This window comes from Trematosphaeria pertusa (assembly GCF_010094035.1).
Source record: "Trematosphaeria pertusa strain CBS 122368 unplaced genomic scaffold BU26scaffold_10, whole genome shotgun sequence".
NCBI lineage: Eukaryota > Fungi > Ascomycota > Dothideomycetes > Pleosporales > Trematosphaeriaceae > Trematosphaeria > Trematosphaeria pertusa.
The window spans coordinates 1,301,305-1,321,824 of record NW_022987221.1 but is presented as its reverse complement, the minus strand read 5'-3'; the positions used below and the strand labels follow the sequence as shown (position 1 = coordinate 1,321,824).

The 20,520-nt window shown below is 55.6% G+C and overlaps 7 protein-coding genes across 7 annotated transcripts; 4 read left to right on the top strand and 3 right to left on the bottom strand.

Annotated features, from left to right (window-relative positions):
- Positions 1-762: 762 nt before the first annotated feature.
- BU26DRAFT_488267 (Noc2-domain-containing protein) lies at positions 763-3,287 on the bottom strand. The gene is made up of 3 exons (XM_033825974.1): positions 2,424-3,287; positions 2,283-2,373; positions 763-2,236 (listed from the first exon to the last, which is right to left on the bottom strand). The coding sequence occupies exons 1-3, from the start codon at positions 3,232-3,234 to the stop codon at positions 826-828; spliced, it is 2,313 nt and encodes a 770-aa protein (XP_033681880.1). The 5' UTR covers positions 3,235-3,287; the 3' UTR covers positions 763-825.
- A 142-nt stretch (positions 3,288-3,429) lies between these two features.
- Positions 3,430-5,675, top strand: BU26DRAFT_532540 (VPS28-domain-containing protein; the record flags this gene model as incomplete). The annotated part of the gene is made up of 4 exons (XM_033831106.1): positions 3,430-3,513; positions 3,567-3,803; positions 3,856-4,184; positions 4,757-5,675. The coding sequence occupies 4 exons, from the start codon at positions 3,430-3,432 to the stop codon at positions 5,673-5,675; spliced, it is 1,569 nt and encodes a 522-aa protein (XP_033681879.1).
- A 508-nt stretch (positions 5,676-6,183) lies between these two features.
- On the top strand, positions 6,184-7,482 carry BU26DRAFT_430830 (sorbitol dehydrogenase 2; the record flags this gene model as incomplete). Its single annotated transcript, XM_033823907.1, has 3 exons — positions 6,184-6,210; positions 6,341-7,141; positions 7,234-7,482. 3 exons carry the CDS (start codon positions 6,184-6,186, stop codon positions 7,480-7,482), a joined length of 1,077 nt encoding a protein of 358 aa, XP_033681878.1.
- A 947-nt stretch (positions 7,483-8,429) lies between these two features.
- BU26DRAFT_521271 (uncharacterized protein) lies at positions 8,430-9,585 on the bottom strand. Its single transcript, XM_033829490.1, has 3 exons — positions 9,160-9,585; positions 8,789-9,105; positions 8,430-8,737 (listed from the first exon to the last, which is right to left on the bottom strand). The coding sequence occupies exons 1-3, from the start codon at positions 9,215-9,217 to the stop codon at positions 8,675-8,677; spliced, it is 438 nt and encodes a 145-aa protein (XP_033681877.1). The 5' UTR covers positions 9,218-9,585; the 3' UTR covers positions 8,430-8,674.
- A 4,116-nt stretch (positions 9,586-13,701) lies between these two features.
- Positions 13,702-14,845, top strand: BU26DRAFT_521269 (uncharacterized protein). The gene has a single exon (XM_033829489.1). It carries the CDS (start codon positions 13,715-13,717, stop codon positions 14,561-14,563), a length of 849 nt encoding a protein of 282 aa, XP_033681876.1. The 5' UTR covers positions 13,702-13,714; the 3' UTR covers positions 14,564-14,845.
- Positions 14,686-15,592, top strand: BU26DRAFT_54420 (uncharacterized protein). Its single transcript, XM_033831725.1, has one exon. It carries the CDS (start codon positions 14,815-14,817, stop codon positions 15,358-15,360), a length of 546 nt encoding a protein of 181 aa, XP_033681875.1. The 5' UTR covers positions 14,686-14,814; the 3' UTR covers positions 15,361-15,592.
- Positions 15,593-17,834: 2,242 nt separating this feature from the next.
- BU26DRAFT_54265 (uncharacterized protein) lies at positions 17,835-20,259 on the bottom strand. Its single transcript, XM_033831663.1, has 2 exons — positions 19,493-20,259; positions 17,835-19,307 (listed from the first exon to the last, which is right to left on the bottom strand). Exons 1-2 carry the CDS (start codon positions 20,004-20,006, stop codon positions 17,935-17,937), a joined length of 1,887 nt encoding a protein of 628 aa, XP_033681874.1. The 5' UTR covers positions 20,007-20,259; the 3' UTR covers positions 17,835-17,934.
- Between the last annotated feature and the right edge of the window lie 261 nt (positions 20,260-20,520).

Here is a 20,520-nt window from a genome sequence, read left to right as displayed (position 1 = left end):
CTCGAGCGAGCACAGGTAGGAGTAGTAGAGGTAGAGGATTTGCGGGGCCCCGTTGCGGGGGACTTGGAACCTTGGCTTGGAAAGCTTTTAACTGTCTCGCTGGCATTTCTGTTTTTCGTTATGTCAACACCAAAACTATCGACCTTGACTACCGAGCTATGTTTTACGACCATCAAGCCATGTATTGCAGCCAAAAGCCGTTAACGAAAACAACCATGCATGCATAACACATTTCGAAACCATCATCTCGAGCACTCGCACGAAAAATGCCAGGAGCAAAAGGATCGTAGGATCACCGTGTTCTCTTGTAGGATAATATCCTATATATCCGGCACCCAAAGATCATCGCGAATACTCGTACGAAAACCCATCCTGAGGACTCATGCGAACATTCATCTCGAGGACTCGTGCGAAAGTTCATCTCGAGCCCTGTGGCAGTGAAGGAACTCTGAAACGCAGGATCCTTCGTCGAATCTCACTCTTGTTGGGCGGATAGACGAGAACCATAGAATACTTCGCTGCGCCGCAGTTTGGACGGCCTGAGTAGGGGGACGTGGTTTGCCTACAGCCCCAGTGTTTGTTTGATTGGAGTCAATATCGACAAGACACGGAGAAGATCATCGGCTTTGATGTTTTCGAGCTCGCTCTCCGTGTCACTGTCTACGGACCTCAAGCACGTAGCTCTGCGCATCCGATGCATATGGCCGTCGTTCCACATCCACTGTTGCACCTCATGGTATTGTCAGCAGAAGAAAAAGTGAGGCCTGCTCGTGCCAAACATATTCAACTGCTACTCTATTCGAAACTATTCTAGCTGCACTAATTTTACTCATCTTCCTCGTCCTCATCCTCACTAAACCCATCCACCTCCTCAACATCCTCCTCACTCCCACTCTCCTCATCACTGAAATCCTCCGCCTTCTCTTGTACCTCAGCCTTCTTCGTCTCTCTGCGTTTCTTATCCTCCGTCTTCCGTGCCGTCTCCTCCATTTTTGCTTTCTGCTCCCTCGTCTTGCGCTGCCCTACCACGTATGCGCCCAGGGGGCTCTTTTCCCACTCTACATCTTTCAGGAAGCCCTCGACGCCGGCGCGGTGATTTGGCGCGAAGTCGACTTTGGCACGCTTCTCTTCGATCCATTTTGAGTTCGCTTCGAGCTTCTGTACGAGCAGAGCAATCAAAGAGTTGATCTTCGCGTTGCGGTTTCCGCTGCTCTTCTTTGTCATGCTCTTTACCCAGCGCTTGAGCATGACGATGACGGGGAGAGCAAGCTCAGGGAAGGCGATGTTCTTAGCCCAGAGCACGAAGAAGTCAGAGAGGAGCTCAGCGACCTGCTCGCCGACGCCGTCTTGATATATGCGCGTGCGGAGGTAGGCTTTTGTGGCGCGGATAGAGGTGCTGAATTCGAGAGCCTTCAGTGTGCTTGGCTTCGGCGGCTTCTTCATCTCCGCCGAGTTGAGTACTTCGACTAGGGCAGGTGCGAGCGGGATGTAGGTGGAGGTGGCGGATGAGATGCGGAGCAGAGAGCGGATCAGCTGGAAGCGCAGAGGGAAGTACTGCGCGGTGGGTATTAGGCGCATGGCCCCCAGTGTGACCTGGACGATGGGGTAGATGAGCGGTCGAAGAGGCGATTCTTTGCCAGACTCTGCTTCTCGAAGCGACTCGCAGTGTGCGGCTATCACGCGGGACCAGAAGTCCAGCGAATGGACATACTGCCAGTTGTAGACCGTCTTGTATGAATCTTTCGTCTTGTTGGTGATGCTCTGCCGCAGGTGAATGGCTAACTGCCTGATGAAGCCGAAGCCTGTTGTATACCCGACATTTGCATCGATGCCCCACAGCTCTGAGGCGGTGTTCTTCATCAGGTTAATGCCCTGGATATTATGTATCGTCGTTTTGCGGGCACCCCTGACAAGGCCCTGGTAAGTCTGTCTGAGAACAGCTTCCCTGATGTTGGGGTCTGAAATGACGACTAGCCTTCGCAGGACGAGGAACGCAGAGAGTCTCGTCATTTCGGTGTTTGAAGAATCCGACCAAACGGAGCAGACAGTCTTTACCACTTCCCGTAAAACCTTCTTGAAGGACAATATGTATGGAAGAAGAGCGAGCAACGATTCGAGCGTCATTCGTATAGTCGAGGGGTCTGAGAGGTTCTCCAGCAGATGATGGAGCGAAACGCAATGTGATTGGAGAAGTGGGCTGAGAGTGCGGAACTTCTTTGAATCTGTGGGTACTCGACTGCAGAAGTCAGCATAAGCAGACGAGCGATATTTGGACGACTAACACTTTGCCCGTGGCGTTTTCCTTAACCGGAAGATGGTGCTGGAGCACTTTCGGCACAAGCTTTAGTGCGGTGACGAGGACTTCGTGGTACACTATAAGGGTCAGAATACGATAACACGACCTCCTTGGAAGCTGAGCATACCATCGGGATCGGATATAGAGTATTTGTACGACTTTCCAGCATCATCGTTTAGATGTGCAGCGGCCCGGAAAGCGAGTACGACCTCCTTCATTGTCCTCAAAGACGAATTCTCTTCCATAGACCACCGCCACTTCTGAATGAGCTTCTTGGACACTTCATTGCTGGTGGTTTCGTCCTCATCACCGTCCTCATCAGCCTCATCAGCATCATCCTTTGATGCCTTCCCTGACTTCTGCTTCTTTCTCGGCGCATCCTCGTCCTCGCTCGCGCTGAGAGCATCAATCTCCGCCAGATCAGCCTCCTCGGCAAATTCGAGCAGCTCTGCATCATTCTCCTTCAAGTACTTGTAAAATTCGGGGTCCTTCTCTGCCAGTGCTGCCAGCTGTTCCTTGTGCGCCTCCTCATCATCGCCCGATTCGCTCTCTGCACCAGACCCGTCTGCGGCGGGCGCTGGCTCTGCCATGTCTACGTCCGAATCGTCCGAGCTGTCTTCCTCGATAGGCGTTCTTTTTCGCTTTCCTGTCTTCGTTTTCGTCGGCTTCTTGTTCATTTCGGGGACTTGGAAGCCGCCCGCGAAGAACTGGTCCATGGACATCTCTCCAAATGCGTCATCTTTCGACTCGTTGCCATTGGGCTTCTTTGCGCTATCTTTCTCGACCCCATCGGCGGGCGCATTGTCTCGAGCCCGGCGGTCCTTGCGCTTTGTGGCTATCTGCTTCTTCTGCTTAATCTTCGCAACGTCTTTCCGCCGCTTGAGCACATCTTTCAGCTTGTTCTTCTCGAACTTTTTGGTTGCCTTGCTCTGCGCCATTCTGAGCGTCCTTTCGGCTGGGCAGCCGTAAGATTGAGGAGGGGATGGGGTCTCGTGGCTTGAAGTCGAAATTCTGGAATGCCTCGAAAAAGTTCACCGGCGCCAAGATTTCAGGTGGTCCAAGCTTCATTCTCCACATGCGGCCGGGAAGGCACCACCGCGGCTCCTCTACGCAGCTTGCTCAACGCATCCATCATGTATGGAAACCGACAGTTAGCATACGCGCCAACGCCATATATCCCGCGGTCTACACTGTCCGCGACCATTAATCTCGACGAGGTACACGAGCTCCTCCGCTACGTCCGCCAGGTCCTAATCCCAGCATCATGTAGGAAGTCAAGCTGTCCACGACGAGCGCCGAACGGGATCTCTACGACTCGCTCGCAGAAATCTACAGCATCATAATCACTCTCGATGCGCTGGAAAAGGCGTACCTCAAAGACTCGATTCACGAAGCCGACTACACGGAGACATGCAGCAGGCTACTGAAGCAATACAAGTCGAACCTCACCGATGAGACGGTCGCGCGAGCATTCGGCGATCTGGAGACTTTCAAGCGGGAATGGGATGTACGTGTCTGCTGCGATCGGCTTCTCCTCCCGTGGCTAACACGGTGCTCAGATGGAATGTCCTCGAGCCACCGAACGTCTACGCGTTGGCATACCCGCAACAGTCGAACAAGGCCCTTCACATAAGCCTGCTCAGCAAGGCGACTCAGCAGATGCGACCCTCGTCGTTAATGCAACCGAGAACTTTATCACGCTCCTCGATGCCATCAAGATCGGTCTTATCGAAAAGGATACGCTGCACCCGCTCCTGGTCGAGATCATTCAAGCTGTGAACAAAGTTACGGATAAAGACTTCGAGAGCAAGGGAAAGATTGTGCAATGGCTAATCACACTCAACCAGATGAGGGCCGCAGAGAAGCTAAATGATGACCAAGCCCGGGAGTTCCAATTCGACATGGAGCAAGCATACTATGGCTTCAAGGCAACGCTGAAGAAAGACTGAGCGTCTAATACTCCCAGCGCGGGGTACAATGCGCTTTGGTCTAGATACATTGAGCGCTACAACATCGTCTATCCCTCTCGGGCTTTTTGCGGCTGTCGGTACTATTAATTGGTCATCGCGGGCCCTCGAGGCCCCATTTCGAAAGCAGAAGCCTGGGGTCGTCATTTTCGACGATTGACCAGTCGTCGTGAGAGCCTCCAATAAATTCTAGAAGCGCACGGACCACCCGATTTTTGGACCAACATCTAACCCCACCGACTATTCCACCTCCGCGAACTGGCTGAACATACCGACCCTCAAGCAATGTCGCTGCTCGACGGTATGTTGCATTTATGCTTAATTTTGCCTCTGGGCTGACGGCTGTCGCAGTATTCGATCTGCCCCAGCTTTACACTAAGCCCTCCGCCGAAGCCCTCCTCGATACGCTCACCCTGCTCACATCCGCCCCACCGTCATGGGAATGTAACGATAACGAAGAACAAGCGAAAAGGCCAAATACCTCCGGCGATAGATGGACCGCGGTGCCGAACGCCGTACAGGTCAGTCCAGAAGGTGTGACCCAGTACCTCACGAGCATCGTGAGCAGTAGTCTACGATGGATACAAGACGAAGAGGCCAAAGAACAGATATGGAATCAAGCCAGCGCTCGACTGAGCGAAAGATCCGGGCGCACCGCTATGGGTGCTATCTCTCGGAAATTTGACATACCCGCCGCAAATGGTTCATTCGAACTCAGTATCCATGAACCTGCCCTCACCGGCGACGATCTGGGCCTCAAAACCTGGGCTGCTTCCTATCTTCTAGCTAAGCGACTACATACTTTTGACTTCCTGATGCCGCATCACCAACATAGACCCCGAGTACTGGAGCTTGGGTCTGGTACCGGCTTGGTGGGTTTGGCGATGGCTGGTCTAGGCGCGGATGTTATCCTCACCGACTTGCCCAGCATCTATTCAAATCTTACGCATAATGCTCAAAGGAACGCTAAGATTGTGGAGCTAAACCATGGATCTACTCGCACCGGAATTCTAGACTGGAATAAACCCGCTTCGTGCATGTTGCCCAAGGATGCAACCAGCGCTGGCGGCGATGCTGAGGCACTCCGTACTAGATTCCGATATATCTTAGCCGCAGACTCGCTCTACTCTTCAGAGCACCCGCGCATGCTCGTGGATACCATCGACGCGTGGCTTTCCGAAGGGGAGGAAGAAAGAGTCATCGTTGAGTTCCCGTACAGAGACGCATATCTGCCGGAGATAAGAGACTTTCGAGAGCGGATGGCGAAGATTGGGCTGCATATTTTAGAGGAAGGTGAAGAGAAGGGCTACGATGATTGGGGTTGGACCGGCGTAGACGCAGAAAGAGGCGATAATGCTCTGGTGACTTGTTGGTGGTCATGCTGGGGGAGGAAACCTCAAAAGGCTGAATAGGCCAAGTCTCTCCACTCCGCTCGCATCCTTTCAGCCCGAGGGACGCCACACTGTTACGAATTGCCGGTTCTCGTGGGGGCTTCTTGCAGGACGTTGAGCTTCGATACCACGAATCATACTGCATCCGGCGCGTTTTAGTCATTCAGCATAGCGACGGCATGGTCATCAGCGAAATCGGCGCATGCGATATACCAAAACAAGATAGACGATAGACGGCAAGACAACAGTTGAGCTCCGGATAAATAGTTCGGGTAAATTCGACATCTAGATCCCACAACTGCACTCGAGGCTCGTCTCTGGGTCTAAAAGCGGCTTGCGGCGGGACCATAAGCCACGAGCTAGAGCTAACAGCTCCCATTTTTATTCTCGTCATTCCACCGTCTGATTATTTTAGCTGCACTACGGCTTCTCAATGACATCTTGCTTTTGCTTCAGACACATTTTTCCTTCCAAGAAGAAGCATTCCGAGGTGCCGGAGCAGCAGCAAGAGCAGACAGAGAAGGCGACAATGACGACACAGACAGCTACGCAGAAGGTAGAGCTACCCCACCAACCCCGCCATTGTGAGCTACACTCCGGCAGCACAACAACCATAGGCTCCAAATCACCAATTGAAGCTTGAATTTGCCTAATTACATTTTCCTTATGCTAAGATAAATGGACAGAACCCATCCTTCGTGCTTCAAGCACCCAACAAGGTCGTCTACGAAGACCGACCAGTCCCCGAGCTACCTTCACAATACGATGTCATCGTCAAACCACGATGGACGGGCATTTGCGGCTCCGACGTGCACTACTGGGTCGAAGGACGCATCGGGCCTTTTGTCGTCGAATCGCCCATGGTCCTAGGCCATGAATCGGCTGGCATCGTCCACGCGGTAGGCGACAAAGTAACCTCCCTCAAAGTCGGCGACCGCGTTGCAATGGAGCCCGGCGTCCCTTGTAGGCGCTGCGTTCGCTGCAAAGAAGGCAAATACAACCTCTGCCCGGATATGGCGTTCGCCGCGACCCCACCATTCGACGGCACGCTTGCGAGGTATTACTCCCTACCTGAGGATTACTGCTATAAGCTCCCCGAGGGCATGAGCATGGAAGAGGGTGCACTTATTGAGCCCACGGCGGTCGCGGTGCACATCACACGGCAAGCAGCTATCAAGCCCGGGGACTCGGTCGTCGTATTCGGTGCTGGGCCGGTCGGTCTGCTATGCTGCGCAGTCGCGAAGGCATACGGTGCAACCAAGGTTGTGACCGTAGACATCAACGAGGAGAGGCTGCAGTTTGCGCTCAAGTACGCAGCGAACGCAAGCTTCAAGAGCGCGAGGGTGAGCGCAGAGGAGAACGCAAAGAACATGATCAAGGAGTGCGGACTCGGCCCCGGCGCAGACGTTATCATCGACGCCAGCGGTGCCGAGCCGTGCATTCAGACGGCGATACACGCGCTGCGGATGGGTGGGACGTATGTGCAGGTACGCTCCTCCCCTTTCCTTTCTTTCCCCTTCTACATCCAACCATCATCTCGCGACTATAATCACGAGAACCCAGCTAAGGAGAACTATAGGGCGGCATGGGCAAGCCCGACATCACCTTCCCCATAATGGCCATGTGCACCAAGGAGCTCAACGTCAAGGGCAGCTTCCGCTACGGCGCCGGCGACTACCAGACCGCCGTCGACCTCGTGGCCACCGGCCGCGTCGCCGTCAAGCAGCTCGTCACCGGCAAGGTGAAGTTCGACGACGCGGAGAGCGCGTTTAGGGACGTCAAGCAGGGGAAGGGCATCAAGATTCTAATTGAGGGGCCTGAGGAGTGAGTTTGAGTTTTTACTCTCGTCTGCTTTTGCTTTTGCTTTTGCTTTTGCTTTTGCTTTGCTACGCGTTTGGGGTTTGGAGGGGGGTTGCTGTGCGTGGCGAGAGAGCGCTGGAGGGTTGGGTTGGGGCTGTGGTTGGGGCATTTATTAGATGGACAGGAGGGAAGAGTTGGGATATCAGCATCGTCTGGCTTGGACAGTTTTCTCATCTCATCTCACTTCGCTTCACGCGGGATAATGTCTAAGACCACTTTACATCTCTCGCACTTCCCACTATCCAGCTCCATCATAGATGCCCACATCCTATCGCACAAACGTTCTTCCGCCAACCCACCCGTGCACGTCACCTCTCCTACCTACTGCCAAGCCATCTAACCGCTTCCATGACAGAACCACCTCCTCCCCCGCGCGCAGCCGAGGCCACCTCAAGCGCAAAAGCGCCTCGCAAACCAGCACCCCGCCGACGAAAAAGTGAGCGAACAAGTCCGAGAGAAAAGCGAGCAAGTGACATGACGTTAGCTCGGGCAAGGCAAATAAAAAAAAAAGGGAGTCGGAACGCAAGGCTGGATTAGGCGAGGTGAGGCTGCTAAGCGGAGGAGGTGAAACCCGCAACGCGTGAGGGAGGTTAGCCTCAGACATGTGCACGCGCGTAGGTAGGCTGCCGCACGCAATGCATGAGGCATAATTCCCTGGATTCTGGCAAATTTCCACAATTCTGTTACTGCGCGAGTGAGTGCATTCTTTGCGTGGCGTGTGTGTGTGAGGGGAAGCGCTCAGGGCTAGTGAAGTGAGCATGTTAGCGGTTCATGACATCGTTCCAGTAACGGGGGAGAAAACGAGTGGATATTTGGTAGCACTGGTTTGATTGATATTTGCTTGCTTGCTTGCTGCGAGGTAGACAAGTAGCACGCTGCGAGAGAGAACTATTACCACAGTTCGTAGTTAAAAGGCGTAGCGTATTGCTGAGATGCGTCAAAAGGAAAGCGCTCCGCCCCGGTCTTTCTTTCGTTCGTTCGTGCCGCCAAAAAAAACGCCTCCGCTGCCGTAACGTAGCGGATCATGGTCGAAAAAGGTTGGTATCGAGAAATCGGGAAATGGGGTTGAGATGAGATCGAAGAGGTAATCATCCACGTGGAACTCCGTCTTGCGAGAAAAGGTCGTGCGAAGTGAGTTAAATTGGAGTGGAGGGAAACGTCTATATGGTCCGTCGAGCGGTGGAGCCGCGCTTGGGGAGAGTCCAGGGTTCGGGGCAGACAACCTGATATGGAGTCAGCCTGGGTTGAGATCAGATGAATTATGCAGCACGTACCTCGCCTTCGCTGTATGCCCAGAAGTACGCAATCATGCCGACAATATAGTACAGACCGGCATTGGTACCCTGGTATATCAAGAGGGCAACGAGAGAGCTGAGGGGGTAGATAATGAGGCGAGCTTCGATGGAGCGATGCAATCCAGAACCGGCGAGCATTCCGAGCGGCCACTCCCATGCGAGACCGACGACACCCATGATGACGTTGACGACTTGAAGGATCGGTATGGGCTTAACGCCGCCATCGAGATTCTTGGTCAGGAAGTCCCAGAAGATCTTGGGCCAGAAGAAGGCTTCGATTGCCGCGCAGATTTGGTCTGGATATATGTGAGTCCTGAGGCTTCCGTCTCAAATCGAAGGTATCGACTCACAAGCAGCAGCCGTCAGCACGATGAGGCGCGCCCAGTGGTTCTTGATTAGCTTCCCCATAGCTCTGGTCGAAAGGAATGAATTAAAAGAAAGGACGAGGTAAACCGACCCGGCGGTGGACGAAGCGAAGAGAAGGGAAGGTGGTATAACGACTGTGGGAATCGCGCAGCGAGCTACCAGTAGCTACGACGAAAGAGCATCTGGCAGCAGCGGCGGGCGCAGGGTTTTGTTATACCAGGTGTCGAGGCAGGTCGTCACGGGCCAGGTAACGGAGTAGCGAGTTAAGCAAGCGGCGATCGCACGAGACTCAGGCACGGGTGGAGCGGTGCGGCCGGCGTGAGTTAGATTGCGGGCTGAGGCAGTGCGGAGGCAGTCCTGCGACGACAGCGGGCGAGGGGCTCAGGTATCGTGGAGGCAGCGACGGGAGGGTTTTGCTACGGCAAGCGTGTCACGACGATAGAAGAGGAGGAGAGCGGTGCCGTAAATGTAGAGACACGTTATGCGCCAGGCCCGCGCTGGTCGGAGGGGTCTGGGATGGGCCTGTGAGCAGCCGCCGGGGGACCCCGCAGCAGCGCCGTCGCGCGGCTGATTGGCTGCGCGGGCAATGCTGATGCATGCGATGTGCCATCCTGTCCAGCCTCTTTGCAGCATCCTGGCGTCGTGCTGCAGCCACCAGCTCTGATCCCGGCGGCTCGGCTGCGTCCGGTACTACTGCAGAGCCTATCAGTGCGGCGCTTCCCCCTCTTGGCGGCCGTGGCTTCGAGAAGACGAGTATTGCGCCGTCACGTGGCGTGCCAATCGGAGGGGTCTGGGTGCGCTGCGGTGGAGCGATGCTTTGGTGATGTCCGGCTCGACAATAATCCTTCGTGCTGCCATCCAGAAGCCCTGCCAGGCCGCCAACGTGCTGATGCAAAGTGAACTCGCTTTCGCGGCTCTCGGCACCGTATTTGCCTGAGTGATTTATCGCGCCGGAGACAGTGGCTCGCGAGATGCCATGCCGCCATTGGCCGGCGCCCGGATGCCTCAGTCCCGGTTTAGGAAACGCCTCAGGATACACAAATGGAGCGCTTTCGGGCAGCCGACAGGTCGTCCGGGATGCTGTCTCTGACGTCTTCTCCTGCGAACGGCAGCCGGGAGTCCTGAGGAATCATTGCAGGAGCGATCGATGATCATCAAACAACGTCGTACGACAAAGTTTACCGCAGAAGCTGCACGCTGCCGCACCGCCGTCATGCCGCGGGCCCGGATGTCGACGTCTGAGGCATGAATCTCGAGCTTGAGTCGGTGCTGGCATCCGCGACAGCGGGCTGCAGAAAGCTTGACGTGCTTTCTCAAAACAAAGTGGGCTGATACTGGGAGAGTGTCGTACGACGTTGTTTGCTGCAACGGCTGTCATGGCTGGGAAATGCTAGGATGGCGAACGCGTGGAGATGGGGAATGCGGCTTGTATCTGCTGTGTAATAGATGGCAGCCTCAAACAATGGCCTGATGTTGTTTTGAGACTGCAGCGTCCTCAGATGCAGCCCGCTCGCAGAGGGTGACGACATCGGGGTCCTGGGTGGTTGCTTCCTAATCGGGAAGTGCACGATGGTCGGGGAAGGCGCGATGCTCGATATGCCAGCCAATCCCGCCGTCTTTCGGCCCACGGGACTGCCACTGTCAATACCGTATGAGCAGACAGCAGCCTGTCCGCTAATTGCTTCCAAGGTTCACAGACTAGATCACAGTACGTGGATGCAGTCGTCACTGGCGATAGCACCAAGGCGGGGCTTGTTCCCATTCCGTCCCCTTCTCACATCAACCACCCCCAGACCGACGATTTGCTTTTCAACTTGGCGTTCTCTACCCTGCACCGGCTCTGGTGCAGTACCTATCGATAAACCTACACGACTCACGGCCGCCATTCCTGGGCCGCCTCGGCGGAGTCGTCACGCATGGCTCGTCTGCGTCAACCACTGCAATGGCCACATATCCGTCCAGCACGAGCATGCTGCAGTTCGCTCGCTCTATCACGGCCCTAAGGCACGCCTCGTGGAGGGCATCTGATAACGACGCATGCCGGCGGTGGGTCGAGATATCGGCTTTCGCCCGCGTGGTCGTGTACCACTGCGATGGCAGTCGACGATGAGTGGCAGACGTCCCAAAATAGGCCGGGATAGCACTGCACAGGCTCGGGATCGCACCGCTCACCGCCGGCGCTCGCAGGCTGCGGGGGCATCTGCCCGCTAGCGGGGGCCCTGAGCGCTTCGAAGCCCGAAGAGATTGGCTCAAACGGTGCCGCCGCGCCCCAGCTCCCAGCCCCCGGCCCGCCCGGTGCTACCAACCACAGCGCCGAGTGGCTTCACGAACATCGCCCTCTGTACGCTCTTCACGCCTCGGCGCGTCCAGAAAGACAGCAGCCGACCGAGTTCCTGCACGCCTGCGCTGTGGATCCGTGCAAGGGGCCGCCCGTCCAAGACCGCAACGCCGGTGGCGAGAGTACTTACAACACCCGCTGCATACTGTCCACCACCACTTCTTCACCATTGCAGAGCGCATCCGCTGTCTTTTGCCTGTGACTACCCAGAGGTACCGCTATTTCGCCTCAGTAATTCATCCACGTCCTTGCGCGCACCGACCCTGTCCCCGTCAGGCCCTCACACGTGGACTGTCTCAGCGGACCCCTGCGTATCAGCATAGATCTCCTCGAAAACCTCAGGACACCGCCGAAAGCGACCTTGCCAGCGGAAAATCGATTGCCTTCGTAAACGCAACGACTCAGGCACGGAATTGCGCAATCTGCACACCGGTAGAAGCTACAGTCAACAATCTGCCTCCATCTGAACTCGCACACGACGAGAGCACCACCAACACCCGTACTCGCTCCGGCGCATAACTGCGCATTGCCCACGGAGAGCGGCCTGGGCTTCCCGAAGAGTCAGCACGCTACAGAGAAAAATGGTTCTGTGCCTGGCGCTTCAGGTTTGAGACGCTCCTCATACATTTGGCGCGCATCGCATAGCCGCACGCCCCTCGATACCCCTCGACAATCCACCTCCTCCGCCCAGGCTCCATCAGGTTTCGCGCCGCTTCATCTGTGCCTGACTCCAGCCTTTTCCGGAGCCTGCAAATTGTCATCCAACATAGTCCATCTTCTATACAGCAAACGACCAGGGCTGCAGTTTGAGCCACGCCCGTTCCGAGCGAGCCTGTCGGTTTCATCACAGTGTGCCGCTCCTCCAAACTCGCACGGCTCATCCGAGATCCACCTGATCTTCGCCCTAGCCACTAGCGAGCCCAAAAGCTTACCCTCTAATAACCCTTGGTTCCCTGGCCGCCTGGGGCGTCATCTCTACCTCCGCTCCCTCACAACACACCACACCACTCCCTCCACCGTCCCTCGACGCCGACATTCTTTTCTTCGATTCGTATCTGGCTGGCCGGGTTGAACTTCGACTGGATTCCCTCTTTTCCGGTCGACGTTCGCATTCTTCCAACATACGCTCTTTAATCCGTTGTTCTAATCACCGTTGAACGGCCGGCCTGCTGTGTACTCGATTGATGCTTTGCGCCGCCTTGAGGATATAGAGGCCTGTTATTATTATCGTCGCGCAATAGGCCATCGTCATCATGGGGCAGCAATCTGTATGGCATGGCTTCTTTACGCCGAGGAAGCTCATCTTCCACTTTCTGTTTTGGGGCTTCCACTTTGCAATTTTCGGCATCGGATGGTAAGCCTCTGCCTTAGCATCTCGGCAGGCACGCGATACTAACTGATCGCAGGTGGAAACAGGCCGCGGACATCCGTCTAGCTGCGCTTAACGCTCTCCAATTCTCCGTCTGGACCTCTCGGGGTGCCGGTCTGGTACTGTCCGTCGACACCATGGTCATCGTCTTGCCGATGTGCAGGAATATTCTCCGCCATATACGGCCAAAGATCAGGTGGTTCCCGCTGGATGAGTCTATGTGGTTCCACCGACAAGTCGCCTATGCCATGCTCTTCTTCACTGTCATCCACACCGCAGCGCATTACGTCAAGTAAGTTCTGACTAGCGATGAGGGCTGACCAGATCTGACCTTCTACAGCTTCTTCAATGTCGAGGTAACCCAGGTGCGACCGGAAACTGCGCTAGAGATCCACTATACTCAGGCTGGTGGCATTACTGGACACATCATGTTGCTCTGCATGCTGCTCATCTATACTACCGCCCACCACAGGATCCGACAGCAGTCTTTTGAGACTTTCTGGTACACGCACCACCTCTTCATTCCGTTCCTGCTTGGTATGTACACGCACGCCACCAACTGTTTCGTGCGCGATACCGCCAACCCCTACTCTCCTTTCGATAAGGAAGGCTTCTGGACCCATTGTATTGGTTACGAGGGCTGGCGATGGGAGTTGTTTGGAGGTGGCCTGTACCTGTTCGACCGTCTGTATCGCGAGATCCGCTGCAGGAGGCAGACTCAGATCGTCAAGGTCGTTCGTCACCCGTACGGTAGGTGTTTTCAGTATATCCTTCTACTTTCCCGGTCTGACAAGTGCTAGATGCCGTCGAGATCCAGTTCACCAAGCCCAGCATGAAGTACAAGCCCGGACAGTGGCTTTTCCTCAACTGCCCAGACGTCAGCTACCACCAGTGGCATCCGTTCACCATCACCTCCTGCCCGCAGGACCCGTACATTTCCGTCCACGTTCGTCAAGTTGGCGACTTCACCCGTGCTCTCGCCGATGCTCTAGGAGCCGGGCAGTCGCAGTCCAAGCTCTACGACGAGCTCGATCCCATGGGAATGTACGAGATCGCGCTGCAGCATGGCCAGAGGATGCCCGCTCTCCGCATCGATGGGCCCTACGGAGCGCCCGCCGAGGATGTCTTCGAGAACGAAATCGCCGTCCTCATCGGTACTGGTATTGGTGTCACACCTTGGGCGTCTATCCTCAAGTCCATTTACCACCAGCGCCTGAGCCCGAACCCGCCCAAGCGTCTCCGTCGCGTCGAATTCATCTGGGTCTGCAAAGACACTAGCTCCTTCGAATGGTTCCAGACGCTGCTCTCCTCGCTTGAAGCCCAGTCCATGGGAGGCGCCGACGGCGACCAGTTCCTGCGCATCCACACCTACCTCACGCAGAAGATCGACGCCAACACGGCCCAGAACATCGTCCTCAACTCGGTTGGCACGGACAAGGATCCGCTCACTGAGCTCAAGTCGCGAACCAACTTTGGCCGTCCGGACTTCCAGCGCCTGCTCTGCGGTATGCGCGATGGCATTATCGACCGGACGTATATCGGCGGTTTGGAGAGCACGCTCAGAACCGATGTCGGTGTGTACTTCTGCGGTCCGAATGTGGCGGCGCGCGATATCAAGAAGGCGTGCAAGCTGGCGAAGTGCCAGGAAGTCAACTTCAAGTTCTGGAAGGAGCATTTCTAAACTAAACAACCCCCCCACTCCAGAAAATGTATGTCTACGAACTAGAGGCGGAAAGCAGCTTTTGGCAGGGGTAAGGGTAAGGGGCAAGGGACTTGAACCGGGTGTATGGAACTGTGTATGTGTGGTATGTGTGGTTGGTTTTTTTGGGGAACCCAGCAGGGCTGGTGCAAAACGCCAGGCTCCCTCTCGGCGGCCCAGGTCTTCAATTGGAAATACCTACTACAACCCCTTTTTTTCTCCTTAACTTTTGGATGTGTATTTGGTCTTGTTCGGTTTTTTTTTATGAGCAGAATCGACATTTGGCGGTCGTAAAACTGTCCGTTATTGCATCAGTCGGTCCGCTCCGCTCGAGTTCTCCGCATAGCCCGCATAGCAAATCTACCACCTGCAAGTCTCTCTTCCCGCGTCTAGACTATCCTAACGCATACCTCACAAATCCCAGCCCAGCCCAGCCTCAGAACATGCCGTCCCACCCGAATCCCGATTCCGAGTTATGTCCTCCCTTAACCCTCCCCCCTACTCCCTCCCTCGTCCCGATTCCGAGTCATCTCCTCCCTCCTCCCCCTTCTCCCTCCCTCGTCCCGAGTTATCTCCTCCCTGTCCCTCTCCGCAGGTCCTCCGCAGGTGCTCCGCAGGTAAACCGAGCCAGGCCCGAAAGCTTCTCCCAGGCCAAGCTAGGCCAAGCCGCCGTGACGCCTGCCAGCCAAATCTTGACACAGAGCCTCTTTGCTAATTCCCCGGGCGCGCGCTCGGGCTTGCTCGGGCTTGCGCCGGCTTGGCTGCTTCCGGTGGGGTGACTGAGGGACTGACTGAGGGACTGAGGCAGAGGGGGAGGTGGTGTGAAGAGGGGTGTAGGGGTGTTGTGAAACGTGGGAGGGTTGGGAGTGGAGGGGGTGCCGTGTTGCCGGAGGGAGGGAGGGAGGGAGGGGGAAGAGAGGGTAAGGCAGCACGTGAGGGGAGAGGGGAGATGGGAGGATGAACTAAAATGTGGCTTTTGCTGGTGTTGATGTTGGTGTCGTCGAGATGCAGATGCCACGATAGCGGGTAAGCTAAGGTAGCACGAACACGCTCCCCGCACCGACTGCAAGACATGCAGACATGGCTGTCGAAAACGCCAATTACTATTTCCACGGTGCTGTGCTGGGAATATAAAATGTCCAATCTATCTAGTACATAGTGCGTTGTGGTCCAGACCGCTCGTCGGCCAATCATTCCTTCGAATCCTGGTTGAGTTCCTTCGAATCCTAGATCCATCCGATCGATCATCTATCTTAGTCTAAACTAGCGCGCGACTACTCTCCTCTCCTCTCCTCTCCTCTCCTCCACACTCTCCCAGCCAGCGCCATCGCCATCAACAAACCCTCCAACTCCAGCACGCAGATCCCAACACCCACCAAACACCCCTACTAGCTCCCGCCCACCCGTCCGCTGCGCAGATGCGGCGAGTGCATGTCGTACACCACACACACATACATTACACACACGATCGGTGACGGGGGTCCGCGTTGGTATTGCGTGCATGCGGCGCAGTCGTTCGTCCCCCCTCCGTACAGTAGGTAAATTGCTACGGGTTCCCAATATATTGGGTCTGGGGCAGGATTGTTGGTTGGGGCTGCGGGTTTGCGGCGCAGCAGTGCTGGCTGACGGACCGGGGGAGTGGGACTGGGTGGCGGAAGGGTGGCGAAGTGCTTGGAGGGCGGGATGCAGGAATGGGAATTGGGAGGTGTGTCTGAATGGAATTTGGTTGTTTAGGGATGAGTGGTGATGGTTGCTGTCTAGAAGGCGGCGGCGGGGAGTGGCAGGGACGCAGATGGGTGAGGGCCCGGCGCCTGATGAAGCTGGCTCAGAGCGCTGTGTGTCCAATCATTTCTGGCTTGAGGCTGAGGCTGAGGCTGGGGTGGTTCCACGTGGGAGTTAAATTTACTGGTGTGGAGTAGTTGGTGGATGGGAGGACAAAGGCCGGCGCATCGCTGAGGCTGAGGCAACAGCGTAGGTTGCACAATAACCTCATGAGCCAGGCTGATCGAGATGCGAATGTGGAACGCGGGAGTACGTGTAGCATAGCATGAGGTAGACAAAGATTTTTCCTGATTTTAGCACGTTGTATAGTCGTACAGATTTTTTGAAGCATTTAAGCATCGATGTGAATATATAAAATTAAATTCTGACGATATCGCAACCAACTACTTAAAACGATGAAAGAAAAAACCCAAAGACATCATATCCATATCTCTCTATGCCCCTCTCACGAAAAAAAGAGCAGACTCTCATTCCCACCAGTGCGGCTTGACTTCTCATCTAGCCTAACTATGCTGCTATCCAGCAGACCTCACTAACCCACTCACTCGGTTTAGCAAAACTTCCTTCCCCTCCCTTCTCCAGTCCCCTCACACTCAAATCACACAAAGTAACATTTCCACCATCCCTTCCATCCTCCACTAAACACCTTCCTCCCATCCCCAGAACACAAACATTCCCTTCCACTCAACCATCCACCCATCAGTGGAGCACTACCAAGGAAGACGCTGTAAACCACCCCACCCCACAGCGGCGGCGGATACAATCCCAAACGAAACATCCCCATTCAACCAGCCAGCCAACACACCCCCCTCTTTCGGCAGGGCAATTGCACACTCTTCCACGGCCGCCCACGCCCTCAAAGCCACCCCGCCCCACCCACCATGCCCATCCACCTGGGCGCTTGCTCTAACAAGATCTGCCCTACCTGCCCTACCCTGCCCTACCCTACCTCCCTGCACTGACGCCTAAAAGTAGCAACCCGCAGTGTGGTACAGAAATAGAACTAGACGGAATGCCGCCGTTTGTTTCTATTCTCATCCGTATGTTTCGTTTGCTTGATTGATCGGTAGGTGAGTAGTTAGTCCTTTGTTCAATCGGCGGTGCGTTGTTAGGAATAGAGTGGAGTGGAGTAGACTCGCTCCTCCCATGTACAGGCGGCTCCATAAGACCGTGCAGTCACTTCCTCGAGGCTGGATGGCATCGAGATCGAAGCAATATAGCACAGTTCGCAAGGCATCTAGCGGTTTGTGTGCTTCTCGTGCGAGATGCATTCATTGTTTGATCCTTCGACGCGGCCGTACTGATAAGAGTGGCGTAAGGCCAGAGAGCAGTAGACGTGGTTTGTCTTCTATTAAACATGCAACAAGATAGAATATATCCTAGGGTGCCTCATGCTATCCCATCGATCCGGCGAGTCTCAAGCGCCATCTAAGTATCCCAAGTCCGAGACCCAGCCATGCCAGCCTGCAAGACACTATACCACAACGCCGATCCAATGCGACCCTGTTTATTTCGTAATCCCAACAAGTACGCCTAAGAAGTTTTGCTACGGCGGAGTGAGACCTCACAGCCTACTCCTCCGTCTCGTTGTTCCAGATCTCGACCTCCTTATTCTCTAGCTCCTTCATCTTCTCCTCCGGGAAGATTGTCTCGGAAGGCAGACCCGTCTTCCCGAAGTTAACGACAGGTCCTATTGTCTGATTCCACTGGGTCTTCCTCTCCATAAGGGTCCTGATGGGCTCACCGACACCTGGCCTGCTGATACCTGCGTTTGGTACGGGATGGCTGCCACCACCGGCACCACCAGGTCGTTTGGTCTGCTTCTTGCCCTTGCCGATGTTGCGGTTCCGCTTGAGATACGCAGCGTTGAGCTGGTTATCTAGATCGTCCGCGATGGTGTTGTATTCTTGCTGGGCTATACGTTCTTCTGTGAGCTCCAAGAGTCGCTGTTTCCTCGCCCCGTTTACGATGGACTGTTTTCGGAGTTCGTTCTGCAGGAAGCGGAGGCGGGCGGCTACTTCGTCGTCGAAGTGGGAGTCGTACGCTGCTGTTTCTGTGTCCGCGTCGGAGAGCATGCCATAGTGTTTGAGCTCCATGAGCATGCGGTCTTCGAGAGATGCGTAGTCTGTCCTTCCGTTCGCTGGCGGCGCCTTCCAACCCGGTTGCAAGAATTCCGGGAGCTGGGCTGCTGCGGGCAAAGAGTTGCTGTTCGTGGTGTCAGCCGGTGCGCCGGCACCTTCATCAATGTCCATCGCGTCGCCATTGACTCCGTTCGCTTCGTTGGAGCTGCTCGAGTTACCGCGACCTTCAGGGCGCAGTGTCTGAAGTAGTCTTTGGAGCAAGGGCCCAGCGGAGACATGGTCCGTTTCTAGGAGGTCATCTGCCATGTCTTCGTACGACCCTCGCGCTTCGTTCGGGGGGAGGTGGTTGTTCGTGTCGATGTGCATCTGGCCATCTTCTTCTGCCCATATTTCCTTGTAGTGTCTGTTTCCACGGCGAGGGAGGACAAAGGGGCCGACTCGATCTCCCCTCTCCTTGAGGAATGCTACGTCCTCCTCGGTCAAGGGCCGTATATAGGGCTCGACGTAGTTTGCAAAGACGGTAGCATTCACCTGAGATGCTGGCTTTGCGTTGGAGAAGTCTTTGTCTGGAGGCGTGCCGGCGGTGTAGTCTTTAAGATCGTCGCAGGGATATTCGGCAACACAGTATATCTCCTTGATTTCCTCCTCTGTCATGCCGGGTGTGATGTCGCGGATGTGATAGATGGTTGGGTCGTCGAATTTGGAGGGATCGGCGCCGAAGGTCTGGAATTGAGGAATCGTGGGCGCGGGTGGAGGCTGGTGGGACGCCTCAGAGATGCTAGGTGAAGGCGCATCTGCGGGGCCAGTGCCGGTTGCAGAGGGCGGCGCCTGGGATATGGGCGAGGATATTGTCGAGGAATTATCTAGACGCGGAGTCAGAGCGAGATTCTTTCTCGAGTGGGGTCGCCTTCTAGGCCTTTGGTTGTTCGACATGGTTGTCTCGCGGCCGAGGGTGGTGTTGGGTAAGTTCAAGGGGCATAAAATAGCTCCATATAGAGCAGCTATATGGGATGTGAAAGTGAAAGGAGCAGGCACAATAGCAACTCACCTTTGTGGACGTCGACGCCATCTTGCCTGGCAACGCCATGAGCGCCTACTGCAAGCGGGCGGTCATCGTCAGGCGCCCATTTCTTACCTATCTTCTTCACTTTGTGCTTTCGCTCCTCAGACTCCTTGTGGTCCGGCCTCTCCCTCTCTCGCTCATGCGAAGGCCGGTTCTTCTTGAGGCTCTGCAGCTCCCTCAGCGCCGCATTGGACACGTCACAGCGCTTCTGGACGTTGGCTAAGACTCTATTCTCTATCGATTCCCTCATGCTGATCAGAGCGTGGGCAGAGGGTACCTGTTGGGTGCCGGGCCCTCCGCGGTCTAGGATCTCTTCAACGGTGACATCACATGGCTTGGAGAGGGCGGTCAAGGGTTTGCTGAAATAGGATGCGGTCGTGGATGACGGCTCGACAGAAGCGCGCACATGGGGCATCGGCGTGGTGTTCCGGCTTCGTGGCGCGCCAGCAATCTTAGAACCAGGCTTTGCTTTCCCCTTGCTGCTGGTGTTCTTCGACATATCGACGTATTGGGGCGGCGCGACGTGAGGAATGCGGTGGGGTCGGAGGCAGGATCGCGGTCATGGGAGGGCGGCGCTTGTCGCCGGCAGCCGGGAGACGACACAATTACAAGCGGAAATACAAGAGTACACGGCTGCAGCAGCGAGCGTTGAGGTCTTGCGTGCTGCGGTGGATGCGCGTTGGGCGGTGCGGATGTTGGCGACGGCATTCACTCGCGGAGACGCTGGGAAGGGGCCATGGACGCGCATGGCCCGAGCGCACATTGGGCGCCAAGCAGCAAGGCTTCGACATGACGAAAAGAGCAAGCGGGGAAGGGGCAACCAGGAGGGCCAACCTTGGAATCGATCATGGGACCCATCGTTGCCCACGGGCTCTTCTGGAAGACAGCCAACATCACTATCTTCCGTCGAGCGATGTACCATAGTCGTGCGTAATCCCGTCGCAGACTCCAGCGCGACGCACAGGCGGTAGCACCGAAACAAGCTTTTGCTAAGCTTTCCCGATCCTAGGCGC

What these genes read in the sequence shown, in the direction of transcription:
- BU26DRAFT_488267 (XM_033825974.1), bottom strand. Translation starts at nt 3,234, where the DNA reads ATGGCGCAGAGCAAGGCAACCAAAAAGTTCGAGAAGAACAAGCTGAAA. An exon ending in CTCTATATCCGATCCCGATG is followed by an intron (nt 2,374 to 2,423) that starts GTATGCTCAGCT and finishes TGACCCTTATAG; the next exon opens with TGTACCACGAAGTCCTCGTC. An exon ending in GAAAACGCCACGGGCAAAGT is followed by an intron (nt 2,237 to 2,282) that starts GTTAGTCGTCCA and finishes TGACTTCTGCAG; the next exon opens with TCGAGTACCCACAGATTCAA.
- BU26DRAFT_521271 (XM_033829490.1), bottom strand. Translation starts at nt 9,217, where the DNA reads ATGGGGAAGCTAATCAAGAACCACTGGGCGCGCCTCATCGTGCTGACG. An exon ending in CGTGCTGACGGCTGCTGCTT is followed by an intron (nt 9,106 to 9,159) that starts GTGAGTCGATAC and finishes ACATATATCCAG; the next exon opens with ACCAAATCTGCGCGGCAATC. An exon ending in GGGCATACAGCGAAGGCGAG is followed by an intron (nt 8,738 to 8,788) that starts GTACGTGCTGCA and finishes ACTCCATATCAG; the next exon opens with GTTGTCTGCCCCGAACCCTG.
- BU26DRAFT_521269 (XM_033829489.1), top strand. Translation starts at nt 13,715, where the DNA reads ATGAAGTACAAGCCCGGACAGTGGCTTTTCCTCAACTGCCCAGACGTC.
- BU26DRAFT_54420 (XM_033831725.1), top strand. Translation starts at nt 14,815, where the DNA reads ATGTGTATTTGGTCTTGTTCGGTTTTTTTTTATGAGCAGAATCGACAT.
- BU26DRAFT_54265 (XM_033831663.1), bottom strand. Translation starts at nt 20,006, where the DNA reads ATGTCGAAGAACACCAGCAGCAAGGGGAAAGCAAAGCCTGGTTCTAAG. An exon ending in TGGCGTCGACGTCCACAAAG is followed by an intron (nt 19,308 to 19,492) that starts GTGAGTTGCTAT and finishes CTCCGCGTCTAG; the next exon opens with ATAATTCCTCGACAATATCC.